This window comes from Protopterus annectens, chromosome 16.part0, assembly GCF_019279795.1.
Source record: "Protopterus annectens isolate FY-2018-M chromosome 16.part0, PAN1.0, whole genome shotgun sequence".
Classification (NCBI taxonomy): domain Eukaryota; kingdom Metazoa; phylum Chordata; order Ceratodontiformes; family Protopteridae; genus Protopterus; species Protopterus annectens.
In genome coordinates, this window is record NC_056750.1 from 871,860,906 (window position 1) to 871,880,264 (window position 19,359).

The 19,359-nt window shown below is 40.8% G+C and overlaps 1 protein-coding gene across 1 annotated transcript in view; it reads left to right on the plus strand.

Moving 5' to 3' along the window:
- Positions 1-16,975, plus strand: part of NDRG2 (NDRG family member 2) — a 2,287,731-nt gene extending 2,270,756 nt beyond the window's left edge. Inside the window, exons 14-15 of the mRNA XM_044058563.1 lie at positions 922-973; positions 16,149-16,975. Coding sequence (XP_043914498.1) covers positions 922-973; positions 16,149-16,312 — 216 coding nt within the window. The 3' untranslated portion in view covers positions 16,313-16,975. The remainder of the gene's footprint in view (positions 1-921; positions 974-16,148) is intronic.
- The last annotated feature ends 2,384 nt before the right edge of the window (positions 16,976-19,359 follow it).

Here is a 19,359-nt window from a genome sequence, read left to right on the forward strand (position 1 = left end):
AAGAAGGGCAGTAATCTGTTGTCTTTCATTGCTACATTTTATGTATTGTAGGTGCTCCTTGCTGTTTTTTAAATGATTGATTGAATTAAATGATTACTTTAAAATGAACCCTGGTTACACACTGACTCATGGGGTATGGTAAATGTCTGTGCAACTGTTGTCATGACTATATCTGCTGTAAATAGAATGTGAATCTGAACATTCAAAGAGCTTTGGATGCCATCTTGGCTCAGGCTTCTTTTTCCACTTTGAACCGTAGAATGGAAGTACTTGCTACAAACAGGTGAGAAATCATCTTGTTTAGCACAGCAAGTTCTCCCTTCTCTGGTAGGACTTACTTGTTGTTCAACTTACTGTTGAAACTGTTTTGTTTCAGTTATTTTCCCCACTACATCCATTGTTATGACTGCATTGTTAAATAATATCTTTCCACCCTTTCTTTTTCCTCTGTCTTTATAGATAATATTGTAAGTTAAGCAGTGACAATGTCTGTATTGCTTATAAAAGTTTGCAATTTATAAGACTTACTAAGTCACTGCAGCCTATCTACCATAAAATAAAACATATAATATATACTGTTTTAAATTTTCTTTGTCGTAAAAGACGCATGAGGGCTGTAAAATCCTTGCAGGTCTTCTCATGACCCAGCAGCTGATCAGTCAGGCCATGGTTTTTATATTTTATTTCATTTAGTAAGAAATGTGAAATAAACTCATAATTCATCAACAAAAATGTGACACACCGATTTTCCTGTAGATGTTGGCGTTATTTCATTGATGCTGTGGTGAATTAAGATGCCATGAAGGCAGATTATTCTGAAAATGTCACTGGTGTTTCATTGCAGTTACATTATGTTGGACTTGCAAAATCTGTATGTACAGCTTAATGCCTTCTTGGATAATGCTTTTCTGTCTTTTACAGCCTGGAAAGCTGACTGAAGCATTCAAGTACTTCATTCAGGGCATGGGCTACAGTAAGTACGAACTGTAATCAGTTTTAATTTTATTTATTTATTGTAGTTTGTGTGAAGATTGGGTAGAGATGGGTGAAGGCTGCCAGCCTAGTCAAATAGAATTTGGTACATAATTCTGTCAATTGTATATATGAATGTAAAATACAGGCTTTCTACCTTAAATGAAAGAATAAATGTTGAACTTCAAGATTGTAGCAACATTGCCATCTGTTGTAATGAAAACTAAGTCAAGCGTTTCAAATCTTTCTTTTGAAGCTAAAATTGTTTCAAATCTGTCCTTTGATCTAGATAGTGATGCCGAAGAGGCTGGCTGAAAACATTCTTTCTATTGTTTTAACTTAAGGAATAATTACTAGAGTGTACATGTGAAATGTATTTTATTGTTGTAGCTTCCTGAGCAGATGTTAGATTGTTAAACAATGTAGCCTGTTGGCCTGGGAACTCCAGGCTAAGTATCAAAGAAATGATGTAATGGAAACTAAATGAGAATGATATAATGTGGGAGGGCCCATCAGAAATGTTTGTTAGTGATTTTAAAAACTATTGCACAGAGAGGGACTGTAAGCATTTTTGTCTGACTGTCCAACTCAGCACTGCCTTATGCTCTATGTAAGTAAGTTATGTTAGAAGTATGTTTTCTTGTAGCAATAGCTAGGAATTAGAAAAGATTAGACTAAGTGTTTTTCTGTTATGTCAGAACTGTACTACTGAATTATTTTAAGTTTCTGTGTGATCTCTGAACTCTTGAATAGCACTATGGTCTTGTGTTTTTAGTATTTATTATTAAATATTTTTAAACCCTTTTTCAACTGTGGTTGGTTTGTGTAGAGATAAGTTAAGCTCTAGAGTACATTGCATATTATAGAGTTTATTGTGCAAAACCACTCTAATAAGCCTTAAGACTGTTTAGTCACACTTACTGTTAAATAATAATATTGCACAGTAATAATTGGACACCATTTTAAGGGCCTTTGGGTAGCTGATAATTATTAGCTGGTGGTAGCAGGAATTGCTACTACAGTAGTATACATAGTCTGCATATAGGGGCACAGCTGGAGAATCTTTCAGCCTTTCCCAGGAGTGTCTGCGAAGTTGTATAAATAATTATCTCAAAGTGTGTGTGCGTGTCAGCTACTTGGGCAGGGACACGAAGCACTGGTTGGACAGAGATGGTACTGGAGGTTAGCTTGCCAGCTTGGCTGAGATCTGGACCCCTATAGTTGTGCCAGTGGGGAGTCTTATTGGGGACCTGGAGAGCAAGGGAGCAACCAGCCGCAGAGTGACTGTGATCTCTGTGTGCTCTTAAGGGAAATTGCACTTGACTGTGTGTATTTGTTATCCTTTCTCCTATATGAGATGCCCTCTCTGGTGTTAGTGGTGAGGATTGAGGCTCCTTGATTGCTGGGCCAGGGCACGGGTGTCACATTTGTGTTTGGCAGTGGTGGGATATTCACATGACATATTAATTAGTTGGCAAATACTGATTGTCTTGTAGTGGTGTGGTTAGAGTGAATCCTCTAGATTATGTACAGTGATCTCTGAAGGTGTTTTGTACTCTAAAACAGCCACGCAGTGAATACTCAGAGTTCAGATAATAATTGCTTAATTTCTTTTGTTAGTTTAGTTAGGGTGAGCATGCAACTTGTCAGCAGAGGAGTATGGAAAGCTGACAAGGAGCCAGCTGGTGATGTGCCAGGGCATGGAAACCTGACTAAGGCAGACCTGATTTTGCAGCCTTGGTTACAGCTGCATCAGAAAACAGCATCCAGGAGGAACATCAGACTGGCAGTGGAGATACAATATCCTCAAAGAATGGACAGCTCAACCTTTCTGCAGTGGACTTAAAAATCCAGCTGGAGCTAAAGAGACTTGATTTGGAGGCTAGACGTTTGGAGATAGGAGCCAAAGAAAAGGAGCATCAGAGGAGGCATGAGAGGGAAATGCTGACTCTTTGCCAGAGTCATGGAGGTAATGGGGAAGGGAGTAACTGGACCCCAGAAGCACAACAGGTCAGTAATTTTTTTCCACAATTTAAAGAGGGGGATCATTTTGATAGTTTCATTCGTATGTTTGAGAGGGTATGCAAACAGTATAGTGTTGACCAAAGGCTCTGAGTGCACGGTTCCTGACCCCCTTACTCCATGGGAAAACTGTACCTTTTTTGTCAAAAATGCCTGACTCTGTCTGTTTTGATTATACTGCTGTAAAAAAATGCCTTTTAGAATGTTTTAAGCTAACACCTGAAATATATAGGAAAAAGTTTTGTGAGCGTAGACGCAAGGCAGATGAAAGTGTATGTGAATATGTTGCTGAGGTGAGCACTTATTTTCATAGCTGGGTGAGTGCATGTCAAGTCACCACTTTTGAAGGGCTGGCAGACCGTTTGGTGAGGGAACAAGCCCTTAGCACTTTGCCTGAGGAAATGAGGATCTGGTTAGCTGATAGACAGTTTGCTACTTCAGATGAGTTGGGGAGGAAGGGAGACCTATACCTGGCCAGCAGGGCAGCCCTGCACAGGAAGTGGACCCCTGGTACTGCTCATTGGTCTAAAGGAACCCATGGTGGGCAGCACAAACTGCCACAACAGAATCTGCTAGTAGCAGGGGAAGCCACTAGTCCAGGTACACCTCCAGGTGCTAGGGTTAAATGTTTTGAATTTAACCAGTGGGGCCATGTGGCATACAGGTGTCCATGTAGGCAAGGTGGGGAACTAAAGGTGAGGGAGCCAGTAAGTGGGAAAGACAAAATGCCAATAGCAAGTTGTCTTGAGACAACAGGGGTACAAAACTACCATCCTGCAGATGTCCTGAGAGGGAAAGATTTGGATGAGGCAGTACCATGTGCTTATGCAGTTACACGCGGTCAGGCTAGGAGACAAACTTGTGGGTCTGGTAGCCTGGGGGAGACCCAGACAAACTGCATACCTGCAGCCAGAACAGGTGAGGTGGTTACTTCAGGGAGTGAGCTATGGCTGTAGCAGTGAGACTGAAGGTGAACCACAGCTGCTTGTGGGTACTGATGTTCCCTTGGACAGGGTAACTGTAAACGTAGAGGTGAGTAGTAGTACCCAGGCTGACAGTGGGGCACCACTGTCAAAGAATGCCAGACTTCCTGTGGAAGGAGAGCTGGGAAGGGTTACAAGGAGAGAGTTGAGACAAGCTCAGCTCTCAGATCCTACATTGCAAGGCTTGAGGCAGGTAGCTAGGGAGGCACCTGATTCTCAAGGAAAGGGGGAATCTGTATATTAGGACAAAGGGTTACTATACAGAGAGTTCATAGGTTAGTACTAGGCTGACTGCCCTTGCAAGCTATTTTAAGCCTAGCCAGTTATCCCTTGTGAGACTCAAACCCTGCACCTTGTGATTGCAAGGCAAACACCTTAACCATTAGGCCACCCTCCCAACCCAAGTGGACCCCTGAGGCTAGAAGGTGAGAGAGGACAGCAGTTGGTAGTGGCTAGAGCCTACCATCTAGCGCTTCTAGTCGTAGCTCATGATATTCCCTTTGCATGTCATATGGGCATAACACATACAAAGAGGCATATTATGCAGACCTTCTATTGGCCTGCAATTTCCAGAGATGTAACAGGATACTGCAGGACCTGTGAGCAGTGCCAAAAGGTAGGCAAGGCAGGAGACAAGGTGAGAGCTCCTTTGATGCCTTTGCCTGTGATTGAGGAGCCATTTCAGAGGGTAGCTATGGATATTGTGGGACCTCTGAGTTCCCCAAGTTCCACAGGGAAAAAGTATATCCTAGTGGTAGTGGATTATGCTACACAATACCCTGAGACAGTGGCTTTGTCCTCCATTGAGGCAGAGAAGGTGGCAAATGTTCCGTTAGAAATTTTCAGAAGGGTGGGTTTCCCAAAAGAAATACTGTCTGACAGAGGTGCCGATTTCATGTCAGACCTGCTGGCTTGTCTGTGGAAGTCCTGTGGAGTGAAGCACATGAAGACCAACCCCTACCATCCCCAGACTAATGGTCTTGTTGAAAGGTTAAACTCTACAATCAGGTCCATGCTACGGGCATTTACAGATCAGTTTAAGAGGGAGTGGGACCCCATCTGTTGTTTGCTTACAGAGAGGTTCACCAGGAATCCACAGGTTTTTCACCCTTTGGGGTATGGGCATAGGGTGAGGGGACCTCTAGATTTAATTTGAGATGAGTGGGAGGGTGAGTGAGAATCTCTCAAGGAGTCTGCTGTTGCATACATCCTAATCCTCAGGACAAGGCTCAGGGAACTCATGGGCTTGGCCCAGGAGAACCTGACAGAAGCCCAACAACAGAAGAAGGTGTGGTATGAAAGGAATGCTAGAGCTAGAGAGTGTGCTGTGGGGCAGCAGGTAATGGTTCTCATTCCTGTCAGACCCAACAAGCTGCAAGCAGCTTGGGAGGGGACCCTACAAGGTGGTAAGAAAGGTAAGTGGTGTTAACTACATGGTGGAACTGCTAGGCAGTTGGCAGGGGCACAAATTGTACCATGTTAACATGATGAAACCTTACCATGATAGGGAAGCCCTTGTGCTGAGCATTTGCAGTGGATTGCAGGAGGAGTCTGAGGGAGATCTGGGGACTGATCTCCTCAGTGAGGCTCGGGCTGACACCTCAGTGGAAGGGGTAGTAACGTCCCAGCAGCTATCTGCTACCCAGGTTTGAGAAATCCAAGCAGCGTTGCAAGAATTTGGGGGTATGTACACTGGGAAACCAGGGTCACCCACCTAGTGCAGCACCAGGTGGATACAGGACCCTAAAGGCCTATTAGGCAGGCCCCTTATACCGTGCCTGAGAGTGTCAGACAGATTCAGAGGGAAGAGGTACCAGAAATGTTGGAACTAGGGGTAATTCAAGAGTCCATCAGTCCCTGAGCCTCCCCAGTGGTGCTGGTGCCAAAGAAGGATGCTTACCCCATACCTAGGACAGATGAGGCCATAGAGCAGTTGGATGGGACGGAGTATCTTACAACCATTGAACTTACTGGCAGGTGCCCTTGTCTCCCATTGCTAGAGAGAAGTCAGCCTTTGTGACTCCTTTTGGCTTGTACGAGTAAACAAAGATACCCTTTGGGGTGAAGAATGCCACAGTGACTTTCCAGAGGCTGGTAGATCATATCCTAGCAGGAGCAGGAGGGTTTGCCCTTGCTTACCTAGATAATATTGCCATCTACAGCCATTCCTGGCCAGAGCACCTTCAGCATGTCAGGGAGGTGCTGGGCAGACTACAGAGGGCAGGGTTGACCATTAAGCTGAGCAAATGTCAGGTGGGTATGCTAGAGGTCTCCTACCTAGGACATAGAGTGGGGAGTGGTAAGATAAGGCCAGAACCTGCCAAAGTGGAAGTCATTCAGGCATGGCCTGCACCTGTTGCTAAAAAGCAGGTGAGGGCATTTTTAGGGACAACAGGGTACTACAGAAAGTTCATCCCCAGTTATAGTACCATAGTCCCCTCACAGACCTGACAAGTAAGAACAGGCTACTTGGGTAGTGTGGACCCCAGCATGTGAGCAAGCATTCAAGAAGCTTAATGAAGATTTGGGAGCTGTGTTAGCCAGTCCAGATTACAGCAAATAATTTGTTGTGCAGGTGGATGCTTTAAATCATGGGGTGGGGGCTGTACTTAGCCAGATTTCTTCAGAGGGAGAAGAGCACCCAGCGGTTTATCTCAGTTGTAGGTTCCAACCCAGGGAAGAATGTTATGCAGCTGTAAAAAAAGAATGTCTTGCCATAGTGTGGGCACTGCAGAAAGCTTCAGCCTTATCTGTATGGAAGAAAATTCACTGTTATGACAGATCACAACCCCCTAACATGGTTAAAAAGAGCCAGTCAGCAAAATGCCAAGTTGCTAAGATAGAGCCTGGGTTTGCAAGCATATGATATGTCAGTGCAGCACCACAGTGGGAGAAGCAATGCCAATGCAGATGGGCTCTCAAGACAGGGAATGGAGTGAGGTACACTCAGATAGACCTAACCCTCTCAAGCAGCGTTTCTCAAGGGTCACTTGAAAAACTAGCTTGAGTTCTCCGGGGGGGGGGGGTGAAGATTGGGTAGAGATGGGTGAAGGCTGCCAGCCTAGTCAAATAGAATGTGGTACATAATTCTGTCAATTGTATATATGAATGTAAAATACAGGCTTTGTGCCTTAAATGAAAGAAAATAGTAAAACGTTGAACTTCAAGACTGTAGCAACATTGCCATCTGCTGTAAGGAAAACTAAGTCAAGCATTTCAAATAATTCTTTTGAAGTTAAAATTATTTCAAATCTGTCCTTTGATCTAGATAGTGGTGCCAAAGAGGCTAGCTGAACACAATCTTTCTATTGTTTTAACTTAAGGAATAATTACTAGAGTGTACATGTGAAATGTCTTTTATTGTTGTAGCTACCTGAGCAGGTGTTAGATTGTTAAATAATGTAGCCTGTTGGCCTGGGAACTCCAGGCTAAGTGTCAAAGAAAGGATGTAATGGGAACTAAATGAGAATGATGTAATGTGGGAGGGCCCATCAGAAATGTTTGTTAGTGATTTTAAAAACTATTGTTCAGAGAGAGACTGTAAGCATTTTTGTCTGACTGTCCAACTCAGCACTGCCTTATGCTCTATGTAAGTAAGTTACTTTAGAAGAATGTTTTCTTGTAACAATAGCTAGAAATTAGAAATTATTAGACTAAGTGTTTTTCTGTTGTGTCAGAACTGTACTACTGAGTTATTTTAATTTTCTGTGTGATCTCTGAACTCTTGAATAGCACTGTGGTGTAGTAGTATTGTCTTGTGTTTTATTATTTATTATTAAATATTTTTAAGCCCTTTTCAACTGTGGCTGGTTTGCGTAGAGCTAATTTAAGCTCTAGAGTACATTGTATATTTATAGAATTTATTGTAAAAAGCCACTCTAATAAGCCTTAAGGCTGTTTGGTCACACTTATTGGACAGTAATAATTGGACACCCTTTTAAGGGCCTTTGGGTAGCTGATAATTATTAGCTTGTGGTGGCAGGAATTACTACTGTATAGTCTGGGTATAGGGGCATAGCTGGATAATCTGTGTCAGCCTTTCGTAGGAATCTCTGTGAAGTTGTATAAATACTTATCTCAAAGTGTATGTGTGTGTGTGTCAGCTACTTGGGCAGGGACACAAAGCACTGGTTGGACAGAGAGGGTACTGGAGGTTAGCTTGCCAGCTAGGCTAAGATCTGGACCCTATAGCTGTGCCAGTGGGGAGTCTTATTGGGGACCTGGAGAGCAAGGGAGCAACCAGCCCCAGACTGACTGTGATCTCTGTGTGCTCTTAAGAGAAATTGCACATTACTGTGTGTATTTGTTATCCTTTCTCCTATATGAGACACCCTCTCTGGTGTTAGTGGTGAGGATTGAGGCTCCTTGATTGCTGGGCCAGTGCATGGGCATCACAGTTTGTTTACAGGAAAGTCTGATGGGGCCCACAGTGTACCCTTTTTCAGAGGAGGCCCAGTGAGAAAAGCTCCAGGTTGTGTCACAAAAACATTCTACAAATATTATACATTACAAAATTACTACAAGAGATGTACTACAGTACAAATTCATATAAGCATGAAACATGCCACTTTATACAGTAATAAAGCATTTGTTTACAACTATTGTATAGTAACAAAAATATTTTCTATATGCATGGTAAGTCTGAAATAATGGAGGTGGATGGGAGATATTAAAAAAGGATGCCATACATACAATTCTGGATTTATAGTAGAGTAAACTTGGGTATCCGAAATGTGGTAAAACTACTGAGGTGTTCGGACACATATGTAAGGCATGACTTAGAGAAAATGTGGGAGCTGCTCATGGAAATTAAACCTGAGGCTTAACTGACTGATTTGGGCATTTGAAATGGCCTTTAGTAGTACTTACATAAAAGAGGCATCAAACATCTTCCTACATGTCATCTTAAGATGACATGTATAACTGGTACAGCATCGTAAGATGACATGTATAACTGGTACAGCACCGTAAGATGACATGTATAACTGGTACAGCACCATAAGATGACATATATAACTGGTACAGCACCGTAAGATGACATGTATAACTGGTACAGCACCGTAAGATGACATGTATAACTGGTACAGCACCATAAGATGACATGTATAACTGGTACAGCACCGTAAGATGACATATATAACTGGTACAGCACCATAAGATGACATATATAACTGGTACAGTACCATAAGATGACATGTATAACTGGTACAGCACCGTAAGATGACATGTATAACTGGTACAGCACCGTAAGATGACATGTATAACTGGTACAGCACCGTAAGATGACATGTATAACTGGTACAGCACCATAAGATGACATGTATAACTGGTACAGCACCGTAAGATGACATGTATAACTGGTACAGCACCATAAGATGACATGTATAACTGGTACAGCACCGTAAGATGACATATATAACTGGTACAGCACCATAAGATGACATATATAACTGGTACAGCACCATAAGATGACATGTATAACTGGTACAGCACCGTAAGATGACATGTATAACTGGTACAGCACCATAAGATGACATGTATAACTGGTACAGCACCGTAAGATGACATATATAACTGGTACAGCACCATAAGATGACATATATAACAGGTACAGTACCATAAGATGACATGTATAACTGGTACAGCACCGTAAGATGACATGTATAACTGGTACAGCACCATAAGATGACATATATAACTGGTACAGCACCGTAAGATGACATGTATAACTGGTACAGCACCATAAGATGACATGTATAACTGGTACAGCACCGTAAGATGACATGTATAACTGGTACAGCACCATAAGATGACATGTATAACTGGTACAGCACCATAAGATGACATGTATAACTGGTACAGCACCATAAGATGACATGTATAACTGGTACAGCACCATAAGATGACATATATAACTGGTACAGCACCATAAGATGACATGTATAACTGGTACAGCACCATAAGATGACATGTATAACTGGTACAGCACCATAAGATGACATGTATAACTGGTACAGCACCGTAAGATGACATATATAACTGGTACAGTACCATAAGATGACATGTATAACTGGTACAGCACCATAAGATGACATGTATAACTGGTACAGCACCGTAAGATGACATATATAACTGGTACAGCACCATAAGATGACATGTATAACTGGTACAGCACCGTAAGATGACATGTATAACTGGTACAGCACCATAAGATGACATGTATAACTGGTACAGCACCGTAAGATGACATGTATAACTGGTACAGCACCATAAGATGACATGTATAACTGGTACAGCACCGTAAGATGACATGTATAACTGGTACAGCACCGTAAGATGACATGTATAACTGGTACAGCACCGTAAGATGACATGTATAACTGGTACAGCACCGTAAGATGACATGTATAACTGGTACAGCACCGTAAGATGACATGTATAACTGGTACAGCACCATAAGATGACATGTATAACTGGTACAGCACCGTAAGATGACATGTATAACTGGTACAGCACCGTAAGATGACATGTATAACTGGTACAGCACCGTAAGATGACATGTATAACTGGTACAGCACCGTAAGATGACATGTATAACTGGTACAGCACCATAAGATGACATATATAACTGGTACAGCACCATAAGATGACATGTATAACTGGTACAGCACCATAAGATGACATGTATAACTGGTACAGCACCATAAGATGACATATATAACTGGTACAGCACCATAAGATGACATGTATAACTGGTACAGCACCATAAGATGACATATATAACTGGTACAGCACCATAAGATGACATGTATAACTGGTACAGCACCGTAAGATGACATGTATAACTGGTACAGCACCATAAGATGACATATATAACTGGTACAGCACCGTAAGATGACATGTATAACTGGTACAGCACCATAAGATGACATGTATAACTGGTACAGCACCGTAAGATGACATGTATAACTGGTACAGCACCATAAGATGACATGTATAACTGGTACAGCACCGTAAGATGACATGTATAACTGGTACAGCACCGTAAGATGACATGTATAACTGGTACAGCACCGTAAGATGACATGTATAACTGGTACAGCACCATAAGATGACATGTATAACTGGTACAGCACCGTAAGATGACATGTATAACTGGTACAGCACCGTAAGATGACATGTATAACTGGTACAGCACTGTAAGATGACATGTATAACTGGTACAGCACCGTAAGATGACATGTATAACTGGTACAGCACCGTAAGATGACATATATAACTGGTACAGCACCATAAGATGACATGTATAACTGGTACAGCACCATAAGATGACATATATAACTGGTACAGCACCATAAGATGACATGTATAACTGGTACAGCACCATAAGATGACATGTATAACTGGTACAGCACCGTAAGATGACATGTATAACTGGTGCAGCACCGTAAGATGACATGTATAACTGGTACAGCACCGTAAGATGACATATATAACTTGTACAGCACCATAAGATGACATGTATAACTGGTACAGCACCATAAGATGACATATATAACTGGTACAGCACCATAAGATGACATGTATAACTGGTACAGCACCATAAGATGACATGTATAACTGGTACAGCACCGTAAGATGACATGTATAACTGGTACAGCACCATAAGATGACATGTATAACTGGTACAGCACCATAAGATGACATGTATAACTGGTACAGCACCATAAGATGACATGTATAACTGGTACAGCACCATAAGATGACATGTATAACTGGTACAGCACCATAAGATGACATATATAACTGGTACAGCACCATAAGATGACATGTATAACTGGTACAGCACCATAAGATGACATGTATAACTGGTACAGCACCATAAGATGACATGTATAACTGGTACAGCACCATAAGATGACATGTATAACTGGTACAGCACCGTAAGATGACATGTATAACTGGTACAGCACCGTAAGATGACATGTATAACTGGTACAGCACCATAAGATGACATGTATAACTGGTACAGCACCATAAGATGACATGTATAACTGGTACAGCACCATAAGATGACATGTATAACTGGTACAGCACCATAAGATGACATGTATAACTGGTACAGCACCATAAGATGACATGTATAACTGGTACAGCACCGTAAGATGACATGTATAACTGGTACAGCACCATAAGATGACATGTATAACTGGTACAGCACCATAAGATGACATGTATAACTGGTACAGCACCATAAGATGACATGTATAACTGGTACAGCACCATAAGATGACATGTATAACTGGTACAGCACCGTAAGATGACATGTATAACTGGTACAGCACCATAAGATGACATGTATAACTGGTACAGCACCGTAAGATGACATGTATAACTGGTACAGCACCGTAAGATGACATGTATAACTGGTACAGCACCATAAGATGACATGTATAACTGGTACAGCACCGTAAGATGACATGTATAACTGGTACAGCACCGTAAGATGACATGTATAACTGGTACAGCACTGTAAGATGACATGTATAACTGGTACAGCACCGTAAGATGACATGTATAACTGGTACAGCACCATAAGATGACATGTATAACTGGTACAGCACCGTAAGATGACATGTATAACTGGTACAGCACCGTAAGATGACATGTATAACTGGTACAGCACCATAAGATGACATGTATAACTGGTACAGCACCGTAAGATGACATGTATAACTGGTACAGCACCGTAAGATGACATGTATAACTGGTACAGCACCATAAGATGACATGTATAACTGGTACAGCACCGTAAGATGACATGTATAACTGGTACAGCACCATAAGATGACATGTATAACTGGTACAGCACCGTAAGATGACATGTATAACTGGTACAGCACCGTAAGATGACATGTATAACTGGTACAGCACCGTAAGATGACATGTATAACTGGTACAGCACCGTAAGATGACATGTATAACTGGTACAGCACCGTAAGATGACATGTATAACTGGTACAGCACCGTAAGATGACATGTATAACTGGTACAGCACCATAAGATGACATGTATAACTGGTACAGCACCGTAAGATGACATGTATAACTGGTACAGCACCATAAGATGACATGTATAACTGGTACAGCACCGTAAGATGACATGTATAACTGGTACAGCACCGTAAGATGACATGTATAACTGGTACAGCACCATAAGATGACATGTATAACTGGTACAGCACCGTAAGATGACATGTATAACTGGTACAGCACCATAAGATGACATATATAACTGGTACAGCACCATAAGATGACATGTATAACTGGTACAGCACCATAAGATGACATGTATAACTGGTACAGCACCATAAGATGACATGTATAACTGGTACAGCACCATAAGATGACATGTATAACTGGTACAGCACCATAAGATGACATATATAACTGGTACAGCACCGTAAGATGACATGTATAACTGGTACAGCACCATAAGATGACATGTATAACTGGTACAGCACCATAAGATGACATGTATAACTGGTACAGCACCATAAGATGACATGTATAACTGGTACAGCACCATAAGATGACATGTATAACTGGTACAGCACCATAAGATGACATGTATAACTGGTACAGCACCGTAAGATGACATATATAACTGGTACAGCACCATAAGATGACATGTATAACTGGTACAGCACCATAAGATGACATGTATAACTGGTACAGCACCGTAAGATGACATATATAACTGGTACAGCACCGTAATATGACATGTATAACTGGTACAGCACCGTAAGATGACATGTATAACTGGTACAGCACCATAAGATGACATGTATAACTGGTACAGCACCGTAAGATGACATGTATAACTGGTACAGCACCGTAAGATGACATATATAACTGGTACAGCACCATAAGATGACATGTATAACTGGTACAGCACCATAAGATGACATGTATAACTGGTACAGCACCGTAAGATGACATGTATAACTGGTACAGCACCATAAGATGACATGTATAACTGGTACAGCACCGTAAGATGACATATATAACTGGTACAGCACTGTAAGATGACATGTATAACTGGTACAGCACCATAAGATGACATATATAACTGGTACAGCACCGTAAGATGACATATATAACTGGTACAGCACCATAAGATGACATGTATAACTGGTACAGCACCGTAAGATGACATGTATAACTGGTACAGCACCGTAAGATGACATGTATAACTGGTACAGCACCATAAGATGACATGTATAACTGGTACAGCACCGTAAGATGACATATATAACTGGTACAGCACCGTAAGATGACATGTATAACTGGTACAGCACCATAAGATGACATATATAACTGGTACAGCACCGTAAGATGACATATATAACTGGTACAGCACCATAAGATGACATGTATAACTGGTACAGCACCGTAAGATGACATGTATAACTGGTACAGCACCAGGCCAATTTGTTTAATATTGATGTGAGTTAATAAAAAAGAAAAAGTGCCTAAATATTTTCATCTGATTAGATTTGCACTGCAATCTGAAGATGGCACAAAAAGTGGATTTGCCAGAAGTGGACAATTGTGAAAATCTATTGTATTTTGAAATCCTATTGTATGATGGTACTTTGTTAAAATACAAGTGATTCCTAGTGTGTAATAGCTTCTGTCTTAAAAACAATGCTTAAGTGGATTTGTATGATCATTTCAAGCCCAACTGTGTGTGTGGTTGTGTCGTTGCAGGATTTAGATACTTCACTTAGCTTGTGTTTTTGTGTGCCTTAGATGTTTTACTTAGCCTAGCTGTTGTGTTGTTGCATGGTTAAGATGTTTCACTTGCACTGATTAATGAAGGCTACCTATTCGTTCTATTTCCAGCTTGATAGGGTGTCAGTTATAAGGGAAGACTATACAAGTATTGTGGACCTGTGCTGTTAGAAAATATTAGTTCCTATGTTCTCTAATACCCCTAAATCTAATTCTGACCTGAGGGATAGTTGAAACATATCCCTAGGATGTGGGTGGAAGCCAAAGTGTCCACCTGGACAGAGAGGAAATGAGATGGGAAGCCAAAACTATCCATGGGCAAAGGGAAAAGGAAATGCAGACTAACAAGAGACAATCACCCTAGCTGAGAACCAAACTGTGGAACTAAGCACTGTGAGATGGTAATGCTAACTTGTATACTACTGTGCTTCCCTAGTGGAAGTAGTAGTATGTGACAGTTAGCACAGAGGATTAAGGCTGTAAGCGAACTGAGTTTGGTTCCCTTATCCCTCAATGTCCTACTGGGTGAACTTGCGCAAGCCATGCTTTGGGGAAATTGGGAATGTGGGCTAGGGCTCCTTAATCTTCTCTTGACCACATGCCTAGTAACTACTTGTGAGTCAGTGATGGACAGTTTCAGGTTAGGGTGTTACAGTTTAGAAACCATTTCTTCAAGGCACATTTTTAGTAGGAGTTTTAACAGAGAATCTGCATCCGGAATACAGCAAAGTTAAGTAGTCCAGTAGCATTTTGAAAAAAAAATTACTAAATCTGACAAATGCGACAGCAGTGTCTTAATAAACAGATGATACCCAGACGTGCAAGCCACAAAGACAATACCTCTGTGAATAAACTGAACATTTGACAACAGAACCAGAAACAATGCTGCAAGCCACAAAGACAATACCTCTGTGAATAAACTGAACATTTGACAACAGAAACAGAAACAATGCTGCAAGCCACAAAGACAATACCTCTGTGAATAAACTGAACATTTGACAACAGAGAAAGCAAATGAAACACGCTGTGCCTGTAAAACCGTTAGTACCAACAACTAGCAGCAATTAGTCAAGCAGAAAAAAGTCTGTTTTTGTAACATGCCTACATTTGTTTTCTGTAATGAAGAGTAATATTTCATTTAAGACACATTCACTTTTTAGTTTTGTCTTCATCCTTGTGTTGCAGAGCATGTTAGACTGACTGAGTTTGAAGCAGTATTTCATTTAAGACACATTCACTTTTCAGTTTTGTCTTCATCCTTGTGTTGCAGAGCATGTTAGACTGATTGAGTTTGAAGCAGAGAGTAAATGTAGTGCTTTACAGTATGTTACTCTGATTAGACATGTTTTCATGATTCTTGGCTTTCTTCTTGCAGTGCCCTCATCTGCTATGACCCGGCTGTCACGATCTCGCACAACTTCCCTTTCCAGTGCCACGTCCTTTGATGGAACCCGTTCTCGCTCCCGCACACTGTCGCAGGGCAGTGAAATAGGACAAATGGCCTCCAGCCCTTCTCAGACCATGGAGGTGTCCTGCTAAGTGAAAGGAAGACATTTTCATAGCCAAGAAGAAGAAGACTTTCCCCGGTGATTCATCTTGTCAAACTCCAGCTAGAAAGACAAGTTAAGGTCTTTCTCCTTCACACCTGGACATTTTAAAAGTCTTTACCGGGATGTATTGGACAAAACAAAAGCTGACAGCAATTTTCAAATAATTGAAAACAAAACGTAGAGCACCTTTGATAATTGGTAGAGGTGCTGGCATGTAGAAGTGTGATTTTTGACTCGGTAGTGCTTATTCAGTTATAGCAGGTTTATTTTCGTAACACACTTATAACCTTTCTTATTGTGTATCCTTTTGCATGTAGTAATACTGAGGTTTTCCTAGCTAGTACTCAGGACTCTCTACATGTTAGGAGACATGTAATACTGCTGACAGATGGTTTTCTGAATGAAACTGTTCAGCCATTTTACATGGCTTTGTGTCTTGCTGTTCTGAAGGGAAATTCACTGTAGTTTTATTCTGCCTTTGCATGTGGTTTCACTTCTTAACTGTATGTTTCCTTTTATCTTCTCTATATGACTCTTGTTTTGTTTTAACAGATTATGTCTTTTTTCTTTCTATTTCACTTGCCTTGGTTTGTTCTCTGGTAAGCTCTGTCATTTATCCATTACTGTAACATTAAATGCACCTCTCTTTTGACATCTTTGCAACATATTGGGATTTTTCTGTCTCTCTAAGACGTAACATGGTTCCATTTTAATCATGTTTTGTGTTTCCATTGTAGCATCTTTACGTCTTGCCTTATCAGTTTTCTCTCTCTCTCTTTCAGTTTTAGAATAAGGTTTCTGGATTTTGGGATTACCATATGTAAGATTTTCCTGATTACTTTCTGTCAGCAATAGCTTTTCATGATTACTAATGCTGTTTAGAGTGCCATTTCTACTTTTCCATGCTTTTACAAAGTATCACTGTGAAAATGTATTTCTGAGAAAAATGATATTGTCTTTAGTTTTCTGCATATCAGAGTCTCTAACAAAGTGACTGGAATAATTTTTATGTGAAAACTCTGTTTTGTGGTAAATTTGCATGTCCTTGACATTCGTTCTGACAGTTTTATTTAACATCAAGTAGAAATTTGCCAAGTCTCCTGCTGTATGCCTGGCAGTGGCATATTCAGTGTTGCTGACAGTAAAACTAGCAATAAAATTTAATACAATGAAGTGAACAAACGTTAGATAACATTCCTGCTGTATCAGGACAGTACCGTGCCTAGGTGTAAAATGCATCTCTGTGTATTACAAATCCTTCAGAACAAATGTTTGCTATTTCATCTGGACCATCACTGCTCATACTCCGAGGCTATGGAATATACACCTCACTTCTTCATCAGAGGGTACTTTTGAATAATCCATACAGTGCATTTCAATTGCTGTTTTGTACGTCTGTTACATTGCATGTTACTAGCCTGTCCTACTCTGTGTAGACCATTGTTTCTGCCACATAGTTGGGATAAAAGAGTGCAGAGAGTAGAGTTTCTGACAGTATGAAGATAAGGAGAAGCACCTACTACGACGTTAAAAGGCCTAGCTGCACTCTGTCATGGATAACCAGTGAGTCAGGAAGTTGTCACTGCACGTAACATAGCTTTTCCCTTTTTAACATGAATATGACTTTAGAAATCTGTGTCCACTGACTTTTCTGTAACTTTTATTGCTTCCCAACTTGGTGATTTTCATTCTTGCTAAGTAAACATGGGTAAATACAGTTGTAACAAGACATAAGGGACTAACTGCATTCACAGTATAGACGTGGACAAATCAGTAATCAGCAGTAAAACATCAGCAAAGCATTGGTGCTGGTAGAGAACCACATTTTGTCAGGTATCTGTTGATGTGGTTTAATTAATGCATGTAAACATAATTAACAAACATCAAAAACAAATGACATAGTTTTAACATGGAAGTAGAACAGTGGCTGTCATTTAATAGTGATAGACATGCTTGCACCAATTAAAATGAAATCACATGGGAAGTTCACAAAAATCCATATTAAAGTTATTGTACATGTTTAATATACCAACAGAGTGCTTCTTGATATTCTTGTTGTTGGCATCTGGAATTCTGATGTAGTATTGTGATTCCTGCCCCCAGAAATTGTAGTGTAAACTGAGAGTCCTGCTCCCTTGAACTCTGGTATAATTCAGAGTTTCCTGCTCCTTGGAATTGTGGTGTATTCCTGATAGTCCTGCTCCTTGGAATTCTAGCATAATCCTGAGAGTCCTGCTTCTTGGAGTTCTGATGTAATCCTGATATTCCTACTCCCCAGAATCCTGGTATAATTCTGACACTCCTGTCCCTTGAAATTCTGATGTAATCCTGATGTTCCAGCTCCCTAGAATTCTGGAGTAATCCTGAAAGTCCTGCTTGGAATTCTTATGCAATCCTGAGAGTCCTTCTCCTTGGAATTCTGGTGTAATCCTAAGGTTTCTTCTCCCTAGAATTCTGGTGTAACCCTGAGAGTCCTGCTCCCCAGAATTCTGGTATAGTCTTGAGAGTCCTGCTCCTTGGAATTCTGATGTAATACTGAGATTCCTGCTCCCCAAAATCCTTAGGTTCTTGCTTCCCAGAATTCTGGAATAATATTGAGATTTTTTCAATCCAACATTTTCAAATAAAGCAAATTTGATACCTTACATGAGGCATTTTAATTATTGAAGGCATATGTCCTGTGAAGGAAAAAGGCAGATATTTTACAGACCATATCGATCATAACCAAGTGCAAAATCATATCTTAAACAATGTCTTACCACATCTAGGTGCAGACAAATGAGTAAGAATCTCCACATTTGAGTGAATCACATCCTGGACAAGACCTATCCATCTCTAGTGTTTGTTCTTGGGCAGAGCAATGCTATAGAAAACGAAAAATAAGTGCAGTGTCAGGACCAGGAATAACACAACACCTATGTCATAAGGCAGGTAGTTCAGATTTTGCAACTTCTTTATAGACTGTATATTAAAAGAAATGACATAGTATTCCAAATTAGACTTCTTTTAGAAGTCTTCTTTATGTAGAGCAGTAGA